The sequence below is a fragment of the Macaca mulatta genome, chromosome 1, assembly GCF_049350105.2.
Source record: "Macaca mulatta isolate MMU2019108-1 chromosome 1, T2T-MMU8v2.0, whole genome shotgun sequence".
Classification (NCBI taxonomy): Eukaryota; Metazoa; Chordata; class Mammalia; order Primates; family Cercopithecidae; genus Macaca; species Macaca mulatta.
In genome coordinates this window covers 37,473,340-37,486,250 of record NC_133406.1, presented here as the reverse complement: position 1 = coordinate 37,486,250, position 12,911 = coordinate 37,473,340, and the positions used below count along the sequence as shown (strand labels likewise).

The 12,911-nt window shown below is 36.2% G+C and overlaps 1 protein-coding gene across 11 annotated transcripts in view; it reads right to left on the bottom strand.

Annotated features, from left to right (window-relative positions):
* The window catches only part of CEP350 (centrosomal protein 350), a 161,274-nt gene that overhangs the window by 38,109 nt on the left and 110,254 nt on the right, over positions 1 to 12,911 (bottom strand). For all 11 annotated transcript variants that reach the window (XM_028851021.2, XM_078001058.1, XM_078001059.1 and 8 more), the window contains 2 exons: positions 11,845 to 12,002; positions 1,753 to 1,952 (listed from right to left, as the gene is read on the bottom strand). In XM_028851021.2, coding sequence (XP_028706854.2) covers positions 1,753 to 1,952; positions 11,845 to 12,002 — 358 coding nt within the window. The remainder of the gene's footprint in view (positions 1 to 1,752; positions 1,953 to 11,844; positions 12,003 to 12,911) is intronic.

Here is a 12,911-nt window from a genome sequence, read left to right as displayed (position 1 = left end):
ATTTTATTATTAAGTATGGTATCTATTATAGGTTTGGTTTTTTGTTTTTGTTAACACCGTTTATCGGGTAAAGAAAGTTCCTTTCTACGGCTACTTTCATCTGAGGTTTATTTATTTTATCACAAATGCTTTTTATTTTTATGTAGTCATTTTTTTTTTTGAGACAGAGTCTCATTCTGTCACCCAGGTTGGAGTGCAGTGGTATGATCTTAGCTCACTGTAACCTCTGCCTCCTGGGCTCAGGTGATTTTCGTGTCTCAGCCTCCCGAGTAGCTGGGACCACAGGTGCGTGCCACCATGCTCAACTAATTTTTTTATTTTTGGTAGAGACAGGGTTTTACCATGTTGCCCAGGCTGGTCTCGAACTCCTGGGTTCAAGTGATCCACCCACCTCAGCCTCCCAAAGTGTTGGGATTACAGGCGTATGTCACTGAGTCTGGCCCACAAATGCTTTTTAAATTTTATCAAATGCCTTTCTGAATCCACTGAGATGATCAATTCTTTTCCTTTAATCTGGGTAAGGTAATTCACCACATTATCAACTGTTTAATGTGTGCTAATCCCACTCTGTCATTAAGTATTAGGATTTGCATATATAGTTGAACTTGGTGTGCTAATACATACTTCAGGATAGGTAAGATTGGCCTTTCGTTTTCTATTACTGTCCTTCTATGGACATAATATCAAACTTATATACTAGCCTCATAAAATGAGTTGAGAAATGTCTCTTTTTTTATTCTATGGAAAAGTAAAGAATTCTAATACCATGTTTCACCCCCCCCCCCTTTTTAATCTAGTATACTGGTAAAGATGGATGAGGTCTATGTAAAAAGATGCCTAGTTACTGGGGTACAATTCCTTTACTGGTGAAAGAATCAGGAGGGTTCTCTTATCTTACTGAGTAAGCTTTGGTAAGTTGTATTTTTTAGAAGAATTTAGCCACTTCTTCTAAGTTTTCAAGTTTGTATTGGAATAAAGTTATTACAATTTTTTTTTTTTCTTGAGAGACGGAGTCTCGCTGTTGCCAGGCTATAGTGCAGTGGTGTGATCTCGGCTCACTGCGACCTCCACCTCTTGGGTTCAAGCAATTCTCCTGCGTCAGTCTCCTGAGTATCTGGGATTACAGGTGCATGCCACCACACCCAGCTAATTTCTTTTGTATTTTAGTAGAGACGGGGTTTCACTGTGTTGCTCAGGCTGGTCTCGAACTCCTGAGCTCAGGCAATCCACCTGCCTCAGCCTCCCAAAGTGCAAGGATTACAGTCGTGAGCCACCATGCCTGGCCACAATTTTTTTTTATCTTTCTAATTTCTCCAGCATTTGTGGTTATATCATCTTTCTCATCATTTGCATCACCTCAATCATCTGCATTTTAATTACAATTTTATTTTATTTTTAGAGACAGAGCTCACTCTGACACACAGTCTGGAGCACAGTGGGGTGATCACAGCTCTCTGTAACCTTGACCTCTTGGGCTCAAGCAAGCCTTTCGCCTCAGTAGCTAGGACTATAGGTATGTACCACCATACCCAGCTAACTTTTTAATTTTTTGTAGAATCGGGGTCTGCTATGTCATCCAGGCTGGTCTTGAACTCCTGGCCTCAAGCGATCCTCTGGCCTTGGCCTTCCAAAGTGTTCGGATTACAGGCATGAGCCACTGTGCCCAGCCTTGCATTTTTAAAAGTAATGAAATATATCTTTCAATTATGTTAGGTTTTAGTTTGTAGTGTGAACAGAATTAGTATTTATTACCTTTCTGTTCTGTTCTCTGGTCCTCCAGTTCTTTCTTAGGAGTTTTGGGTTTTATTAATTCTTTGTCCCAGGCAGCCAAAGCTTGTTTTTCCATTTGACGAATTTCTGCTTCTTCTGCATCTAAACGTCGCTTCCACTCTAGGAGCTCCTCTGCATGTTGTCGCCGTTGCATTAATTTTTGCTCCCGCTTTGTTAGAAACCTATGGTCACACCATGAAGAACAGTTTGAGAGAACAAATCTATAGGCAGAGATCACTATGAGAGCTCTATCACTCACCACCTTATCAACAAGCTGTGCAAAAGCAGAACATTCATACTACTCTTCTTTCTGAAAAAGGCTTGAGATAATATAAGCTTTCATGAGTCAACTTATTCAGAAAATGAGGGAATTTATGTTTTACTCATAATGGTTTGTAAAGTTAGCAAAGCAAAAATAGCAGTATATTGAGAAAAGAAAACCTTCAGAATATCTAGACAACCATAATTGATAATGTTCATATTTATATATTCATTGTTTATAGGTTATTCTTTTCTATAACAGAAGAGGTAAGGAATTTATTCTGAAGACTCAGACCAGAAAACACACAAAACCCGAAACAACAAATACCAAAAATAATAAAAAACAAACCCAAAAGCCCCAAAACAAGCAAGCAAACAAAAAACATGTTCATGTCCCTTTTTTACTTTTATTTTAAAGTTCTGCCTGGCTTTGTTTCAGGTCTAGTGAGTTTTGTTTCTTCCATTACCTAAGAGATGCAATGTCAAGTGGTAAATCTTTTTTTCATGGAGAGAACACTGAGTACCACAGTCCATGTTTTATGCATATAAACCTAACTATTTATTTACTTAAGTAAAGATTTGCATCAAATTCTCAATTTAACCTGATTTCTGAACTTAAATAGCCAATGATATCTTAGGCCCAAAGGGTTAGGAGAAATTACTGAGTTAGGAAAAATTACTTAGTTTAGAGGCTACTAATAAACCATCTTCGAATGTAGATGCCACAACTAAATAAAATGTGGGCTGCTCACATTACTAGTGTTATATCTATAGTGGTAGCTAACCAACAAAAATGCATACATGTATCGCACAAACACTAAAAAGCACAAGAACTGTCACTCTACTTCTTGAGCAATCATCATGTCAAATTAATGTGGAAACAAAAGGTAAAATTTATGGGACATTTGACAAGAGGCCTCCAGGCTGTTAAAAAAAAACAAAAGAGAGAGAGAGAAAAAAAAGCAAACAAAACAAACAAAAAGAACAGAGCATGCTCTATCAAAGAGTGCACTGAAAAAGGTGCAAAGTTACCTGACCAACTGGTTGTAGATATACAGCTGGAATTTGGGATGAAGGTTGGGAAAACAGACACTGAGAGAGGCCCAGTGATGAGACGTAAAGACAGAGAAGAAGTAGTGAACAGGAGAGCAGTGTCTACAAAATAAGGAGGAAGATTTTAAAACCAAGAGATCAAGAGGCAGAAAGAATGAGAAAGGGAAAGTGTAAGAGCTGAGTGAAGAAATTTTAATATGCTTCCTGAAGAACATTATAAGCGACTCAGTTAAAGCAGGCATTACACTCTGTGTGACATTTTTTAAAGTGTATTTTTATAGATCTTACCAATGATTTCTGAATAAACATGCCTTTCTTCTCAAATGTTGCTTAACCACCATCTATATTTTCAGTTAAATTTACTTATTTGTGAGTAAAGTAATAAGAAGTACATTGTGGGACTAAATTAGTTTTCAATTAAGCTTTAACAGACAGTACAACAATTATGGCCATGAACCTAGTATATCAACAACTCTACACACATACGTAATCCTGAGCAAGTGATTTTTAATCTGTACCTCGTCATGTATTTTAAAATACTACATTTGCCTTACTTAACCTTACCATCACAATCTAGCTTGAAAATAATACAATTTAGTAAACTGATTTATACAAAAATACCTTGTTCACCTCTACAATATAAAACTTACAGCTAAGAGGACCTACTGGAGGTATCTTGCTTTATATCTAACAAAGGCCCACTTAATTAATAATATTGAAATACAATACCCATTCTATAAGATATCAGGATGCATAATTAATAAAGTGAGCTACTCCCAATAAATACTGTCAGTAGAAAAAAAAAACTGATATGGATAGCTCAAGCATAAGGTTAAAGGTAAGAAGAACATTCCATTTTATAGTTATAAAAGCAGGAAAAAAACCCCACATTTTCTTCTTTTGTAATAGTAAATAGATCTGTGTGTGTGTGAATGGATTAAAAATCTAGTAGTACCTTTGGAAAGGTTAATTCTCTTTGACAGAGCATGCTCCTGTTCACATGCACACAACAATAACTTGTAGATCTGGGCAACATTTATTGCCTTGGAAGGGCAAGGAGTAATATAGTATGTCATAGAAGTGAGAAGATCTAGGTATAAATCCAGCGATTCATTTGGATTTTAAAAATTATGTATAATCTTGCCTATGTGTATTTTTTGATAACAGACTATTTCAATGTCTGTTTCATCACATATAACTCAGTATTTCATTTCCCCTTCACTTACACACACACGCAAAAACACACACATTCATACCTGGATTGCCTTGATTTTCTGCATTGAAGTTCAAGAAAAACATTTTTGCTAAATTTCAAGTTAAGACATTACAATCTTCCTTGCCATTCTTTATGAACGTACAATAAACTTATTTTGATGTCAATTATCAAAATATTACGCAAAACAAAGGCACTTGGCAAAAGGCTCAAAAATCTATTCATAACATTCAAATATTACCCACCCTCTTAAGTGTATAACTGCTAAATGCATGCATGACCTAGTACAAAAAGTAAAATAATATTGGAAAATGTGAAATAAACTTTAAAAATATGCAATTTAAACTTTTTCTCTAGCCCAATACAGAGAACAATAATTTTCCTCTATTAAAGATTAAGCATATTCAAAAGCTCTAGTTTAGGAATGAGGAACGAAATAACTAACTAATAGAAAATGAAAATAAAATAGTTTAAAAAAGTGTAAGAAAAGTTTAACTTAAAGTTAGAACTTCTTTCCATAAACATGTTCCTTATTAAATATAAATACATTCTATAAGGAGTACCCTTTAAACGTTGAATAAAGTTGAGATAAAAGAGCATTACTTCACAATAGAATAAGTAATTCTTCAAGATGCTACACAGAAAAGAAACAAAAATTGTGAATGATGCAGACATAAATGCCGACTAATACAAAATGCTTTTGATTGATGTCAACGCATTGCCCCAACAAGTCCCCTGATGGTAACGGAACACTGGACAATAAGATATACAACAGATTTAGTCTAGTATGGAAATCATTAAGTTTTTTAAATGTTTGAACTTAAGGAATTAATGAGTACTTAATTAGCTCTTTTTTTTTTTTGAGACGGAGTCTTGCTGTGTTGCCCAGGCTGGAGTGCAGCAGCACCATCTCGGTTCACTGCAACCTCCACCTCCCGGGTTCAGCAATTCTCCTGCCCCAGTCTCTGAAGTAGCTGGGATTAAAGGCACCTGCCACCATGCCCGGCTAATTTTTGTATTTTTTTTTTAGTAGAGACTGGGTTTCACCATGTTGGCCAGGCTGGTCTTGAACTCCTGACCTCAGGTGATCCACCTGCCTTAGCCTCCCAAAATGCTGGGATTACAGGCCTGAGCCGCTGTGGCCAGCTTAATTCACTTTTTAAATTTTTTTTTTTTTTGAGATAGAGTTTCACTTGTGTTGCCCAGACTGGTGTGCAATGGTGCAACCTCAGCTCACTGCAATCTCCGTCTCCCGAGTTCAAGAGATTCTCCTGCCTCAGTCTCTTGAGTAGCTGGGATTACAGGCATGCACCACCACGCCTGGCTAATTTTTTGGATTTTCAGTAGAGACAGGGTTTTACCATGTGGACCAGGCTGGTCTTCAACTCCTGACCTCAGGTGATCCACCCACCTTGGCCTCCCAAAGTAGTGCGATTACAGGCATGAGCCACTGTGCCTGGCTTAATTCACTTTTTTTTTTTTTTTTGAGATGGAGTCTTGTTCTGTCACCATGCTGGAGTGCAATGGTGCGATCTTGGCTCACTGCAACCTCTGACTCCCTGGTTCAAGCAATTCTCCTGCCTCAGCCTCCCGAGTAGCTGGGATTACAGGCACGTGCCACCACGCCCAGCTAATTTTTATATTTTTGGCAGAGACGGGGTTTCACCATGTTGGCCAGGATGGTCTCGATTTCCTGACCTCATGATCTGCCCACTTCGGCCTCCCAAAGTGCTGGGATTACAGGTGTGAGCCACCGCGCTTGGCCTTAATTCACTTTTAAAGTCACACTTTCACATTCTGAACTTGCTCTGTACAGCTATTCAACTCCAGTAATTAGCCATCTAGCACTTTGCTAATTTCAACAAAATACTATTTAGAAGGATCAGTTTCCAATGAAGATAACTTTAAGTCATCAATTTAGGTTTTAAAAAAATCTATGAGGTTGAAAGCAGATATGCTAACTTAACTTTGACTTTAGCTAGCTGAACTCTGGAAAACAAGGTTCTAGTTTCAGCTCTGCCATTCTGCTGTGTGTGTGTGACCTGGGGAAAGTTACATAAACTCTGTGGGCCTCAATTTCTTCATGTAAAACAAAGGGACTATGTTTTATGGCTTCCCTAAGAGCCCTTCTAATTTTAACATTTTATGACTCTCTGTTGGACTATTTCCACTTATTTTGTACCTCAAAAGACTGTCAGACCATGTGACTGCTAGACCATGTGATGTAGGTGAGAACTTTTGTTGCCCAGTGAGCTGATATAATTGTGGCCACATTCTAACAGATTATAAAATCATTCTATAATTTGAATAAAATTATAATCTAAATTTTAAATAGAACTCCTATGTCTAAAAATCCTTTCATTATAAAAGATATCAAAAACAAACAAAATCTTAATACCTTCACAGAAGAAACATTTACAGTTCTGTATTTGTTTAGTATGTTACTGTGCTTCCATTATCATTAGTTACTCCACTGGAATACCAAGGAGTCCATGGACACCCTGGAATTGCATGTAAGATTGTATACATGTGTGTATATGCATTTTTCTGAGGCAAGGTTCCAAAGCATTCGTCTGATTTACAAGTGAACTCAAGATCCCCAAAAAGTTAAGAATCACTGCTGTATTTGTACTGATCTTGAAGAAAATTACTGCTGCTTTATTAATGAATCCTTATGCAATGCTATGTATCTCCAAACTACTGAGACTACCTAGCTAAACTAAAATATTACTTTTTACTCTTCCCAAAACAAAACTCACAAAAAAACAATACCTTAAATCATTTTATTCCTTCTGGGTTTTTAATTCTATTACTGTTATAATTAAAAATGGAACATTAGTGCTTTACATTTTAAAACGGATTATTTTGAGTATTTTAGCATCTTTAATAATTAAAAAAAAAAAAAAAAAACAGGAGGACAAATGAGGATACAGACAGTTTTGACCAAAAAGAAAATGTAGCTTAGGTCTGATTTTCTTTTTTTTTTTTTTTGAGACGGAGTCTGGCTCTGTCGCCCAGGCTGGAGTGCAGTGGCCAGATCCCAGCTCACTGCAAGCTCCACCTCCCGGGTTCACGCCATTCTCCTGCCTCAGCCTCCTGAGTAACTGGGACTACAGGCGCCGCCACCACGCCCAGCTAATTTTTTGTATTTTTAGTAGAGACGGGGTTTCACCGTGTTGGCCAGGATGGTCTCAATCTCCTGACCTCGTGATCTGCCCGTCTCGGCCTCCAGGTCTGATTTTCTATAGCAAAATCTATTCTATTACTTAAAATTATCTAATAATTTACATACACCTAAGTAAACAAAAGAATACAGCACATTACTCCTGACCTAGGAATTCCCGCAGAGAATAAAAACAAAGTATCAGACTATCAGGATTTATTCAGCTACTATACGTAGACTAGAATGTTATCTAAGAAAATTCTATTCAATTTAAGGCAATGCTATTTAACATTATTATTTAAAACAATCTAATTAAAATATCTCCTTTAATGGAATATCAAAAGCCTTCTCTTGAAAATCTTTCATTTTTAAAATTCATATTAATGGTGAAGATTTCGACATTGATCAGACAATAAATTTGGACAGAGACATTTGGACAGAGAAGTGTCATAAAATATTTATCTGCTTAACTTTTTGATCAATCATTTAAAACCAAATACATTAATTTTTCTCCTTTAACAGTTTTGTAAGCCAACTGGGAAGTGTAAAAAGAGTATTTAAAATGTTGTGACTAAAGGTTTCATCTTTCTATGTTACCGTGGTCTGCAATGAATGACCAAACCAGAAAATAGCTATATACTTTCTGCCCCTTCTTTTGATGTTTGAAAGTACTTACTAATTCAACAATATATTTAACTCCCTCAGGAGGCTGAGTGGGGAGGATCACTCATACCCAGGAGTTTGAATTCAACCCTATTGTGGGCAACATAGTGAGACTCTTAAAAAAAGTACACTCATCCATGAAAATGTCCTTGACATATATCACACTGTCAGTAAGAATTTCTCTTTTCTGAACTTCCTTAACAATTGATCTAGATATATTTCTCTATATGAACCTGCCCCTCATTCTTTTTTCCGTCTACACTCTAAGCTTGAGACCAGGGTTTAAGTCTGATTTATCTTGGTACCCCTCAGAACTTAGCATACTCAAACATTAATCAATAAACAATTGCTGAGAGAGTAAGTGTATAATTAATAAATAATATGGAAGAAGAAGCTACTGTTAACGAATGAAAGAAAAAATGCAGTGTCCTATTTTAAGTAATGAAACACTTAAAGATGAAGAAAACACCATTCTTTCAGTGTTTCGTTTGTTCTATAAACAGGAAGAGTCAATCGGGATGTTTTTCCATGAATATCTGTTTCATGTTTATAGGCAATCCACTTAAATTGTAAATAACATCCCTTGCAGTAATAAAACTCAGATTTCACTTACCAATATAACCAAAAACACCGAGAGCTATTCAGTTCATGGCTTAGATCTACTGTATGTCTTTTGCAAACATGTTTTCATTATTGTCTTTCGCATTTTGAATATTATTTTTTCCTTTTAATATGCTGATAAATGGAAATTATATGACATTTATAAAATGTCTACTCAACGAAGAGGTCAAAAGCCATATGTTAGGAATATAACGTATGGCTTTTAATATTCAATAAAGGCATTACTGTCTCAGTAAAAAAAAAAAAAGGAAATCTTTCACTATAGCCAAAAATGATATGATCGCTTCAGAAAAATATCTGTCATAAAATCAGAGTTCAGAAGGTTACCAATAAGCAATGACACAAAATGAAAAGGTTCCCCCTAAAAACTAGCTAAATTTACTGAGAAGGACGACTACTCTTTGGTGATTTATAACAATAAAATAGGAATGACTACCTTTGCAAATCTATGGAACAAATAAGTTCCTGGTCACGAAGTAGCAGAGGTTCAAATGATTTTGTCGTTAGGTGTCTACTGTAGCAAATGACTATGAAATTAACTGACTCTGTATTTATTGAGCTGACATTCCAACATCATTGAAGGAGATGAAACTATGGTGCTCTGATAATATAAATGGTATTTAAAAGCTAGTTTTCACATTACTTTGTTTCAGAGACCAAAAAATAGTGCATAACAATACTCTTCCTTTTCTATGCACCACCAATTTCGGAAAATACTTTAGTTCATCCTCAGATTTCTTTTTTTTGAGACTAAGTTTTGTTCTTGTTGCCCAGGCTGGAGTACAGGGGCGTGAGCTCAGCTCACTGCAACCTCCATCTCCCAGGTTCAAGTGATTCTCCTGCCTCAGCCTCCAGAGTAGCTGGGATTACAGCCATGTGTCACCGCGCCTGGCTAATTTTGTATTTTTAGTAGAGACGGGGTTTTACCATGTTGGCCATGGTTGGTCTTGAATTCCTGACCACAGGTGATCTGCCCGCTTCGGCCTCCCAAAGTGCTGGGATTACAGGCGTGAGCCACCAGGCCCGGCCACATCCTCAGATTTCAGCACCATCATTCAAACATTTCTTTGACACTACTGTCTTTATTCCTATCACAAACACAATTTCATTGCCTCAAACAGATCAAAAAGTCACTGAATGCTTCAATGCCTATTCTCCTTGACAAATCTCTCAAAAATCAATTGCCATAGTTGTCAAGGAAAGGTAGAGGAATAATACAAACACTCTAGGTGATTAATATTTTGGAGTATATTAAAATAATTAACAAAATTTGGAACAAAGTCAATAAATCCAAACTTAAACTTGTTATTTAGGATTTTTAAAGCTTTAACCAAATCTGAAATAAGCAGCCCAGAAGCTGACTGATCTCAAGGGCAGACTAGAATTAACAGCTTTTTTCTACAAAGGTGGTCAAATTAGGATATCATTCGTAGACACTGGCAATGAAGATTTTACTGAAATAGAAGAGCAAGGGATCAATGAAGAAATCACCCTGACACTGTGTTCCCCCAACATTTACCACTCAAAGACATTTGTGGCAGATATACAAAGTCAAATTAGTGATAAAAATCGGAGAGATTATTCTAATTTTTATTTCAAAAGATTGCTGGAACAATACAGTATGCCCATATAGGCTACTGGAAATTTTTATCAGGAAAGGAAGAAAACATGTTTAATCTAAATTTTAATAAATTCCTACTTGAAGAAGCCTTTATCAGTCTATCCCATGGAAATCATCCAAAAGGACCATTCATTCATATATTTGTCAATACTTGGTTTCACCTCTTATATTTTTAATTTTTTAAAGCTGTATTTAAGACATTTTCATAATCAATTTAGGTGTTTTTAAGTTATGAAATGCCTTTCTTGCAATGAAGTGCCAATATAGAACTGCACCTACAGAAAGTAAGGATTTCACTTACAACTGCTTGACTGTTGCAAAACAAACTAAATCATAGATTGATTTAACATATAAATAGAGCATCATTAAATTTGGTGATGTGTGGTATACTGCCAAAGGTTATCAAATTAAAACTTAAATTCAATCTGTAGTAGTTCAAATTGCGAACTTAAAATGGGTGGTCAACAAAAATTTCTAATGAGTCTCTTTCATATTTAATGGGTTTCGAGGAAGCTAGATATGGGGTGGAGGTTACAGAGGCAAGAATAGAGTCCACAAGCAGTTAATTTATAACCGTATTTAATTAAATATATACCCCAAAGAGTAAAAGTCTCACATAAATGTCATTTTATATGGTCAACACTGATGTACACCTGAGCTATATCTAAGTTGGAGTAGCTTTCTTTCAGAGTCTTTACACATTAATTCTCAGAACTATTTTAGAAGAAGGTTAGACTGCCAAATCAACATTCCTGGAAATTTTCAGCCTTTCTGCTTTTAGCTAAGGAACTCATACCTATTCACCAGGTTAAAATTTCATCTATTTGAATAAGCCTGAGAGGTGCCAGAGAGCCACAGGATGAAATGTCAGGATATACCATTAGTTGCTTCCCCAAATTATTAGACATGCTTTTCTTTAGTAAAAGAAAGGGGAAAACTTTGTTATGGGTACACGTGCAGATACTTTTTTTTTTTTTTTTTTTTTTGGAGACAGGGTCTAGCTCTGTCACCCTGGCTGGAGTGCAGTGGCACAATCATAGCTCACTGCAGCCTTGACCTCCTAGGCTCAAAGGATCCTCCCACCTCAGCCTCCCACATAGCTGAGACTACAGGAACATGGTACCATGCCCAGCTAATTTTATTTTTTTGTAGAGATGGGGGTCTCACTATGTTGCCCAGGTTGGTCTTGAACTCCTGGGCTCAGATGATCCTCCTGCCTCAGTTTCTCAAAGTGCTGGGATTATAGGTGTGAGTCACCACTCCTAGCCTTGTTTTTTGGTTTTTTAAAATAAGAAACCTGTTCGTATTAAAATTGTTTTATAAATAAGATCTACAGTTAATTGGCTTCTAACAATTCTGCTAAAATGCTACTGAATCCATAAAATATTTATCTCAATCTAATGAAGTATATTACAAATGTTATTTGCTGTACTACTTTCAATGTAACTAAACAAGAGATATTTATACAAAACAAATTACTTTTCATCCATGCGGCTTCTCATTTTCTTCAGTTTCTGCATAATGCTGCTAGTTTCACTGCTGGAGATTGAAATGGGAGAAGGACTGCGGGTCTCCAAGTCAGTTGGACCAGGACTGGTTGCCTTATTATCCTTTGTATCTTCATCACTATGAGAGTCCTGCAAACAAAAAGAGGCAAAATTGTATTGGACTTTAATAGGACCTTGAAGTCATCATAATACTGTCAATTCAAAATTAAGTTTATCCACAATACAATGTTTATAAAAGAGTTGAAAATAAGATAATAAAGGACAAAATATATCACACACTTAAAAATGGTTAAACTAGTACATTTCATATTATGTATATTTTTACCATCATTTATATATAGAGAGAAAAAGAGAATATCACAACATGTAATAATTTTAAAGAAATGTAAGAAATCCAAAAAAGCTTCTGCTATTAGTAATCTAGTATCTACATGTCCTCTCTGACATTTCAAAGTTGAACCACTCAAAAGGAATAAAAAAGTTAGATCTATAACTATATAAAACACACATGTACAGACACAAAGAATGACTGGAAGATGTAACATTTATTTTAATCATACGAGGGCAAGGGTTTTTTCCTTTGAATATTCCTTATGCAAAACTAGGTTTTCAAAAATTAAAAAAGTTTGTAAAGAAAACATCTGAAAACTATTAATCAATACATTATTTCTGATGAGCAAAAAGTAAAACTTTAATTGCTTAGTATGCCTTCCCCACAGTCATTTATTCTCCTAACTTTTCAGGAAGATGGGTAGGGACAGTCATGACTGTTTTTATTTTGTTTAAAAAAAAAAAAAAAAGTAGAGCCCTTGAGCTTCCCTTTCTTCCTCCTGAACAGTTCAGTCTTAAAGTCACTGGATGGGACAGAGCAAGGCAGGCATCTCTGTAGGGGTTGAGGGACACAGGAGGGCAAGAGTGGGGTCTCAGAACCTGAGCAGGATGAAGAGGGCATTTAATGCAGGAGGGTGGCTGGTAAGGAGAATCAGAGCCCAAGAAGGCCAACAAGAATGTCACATGGAAGTGACCCCACACACAATT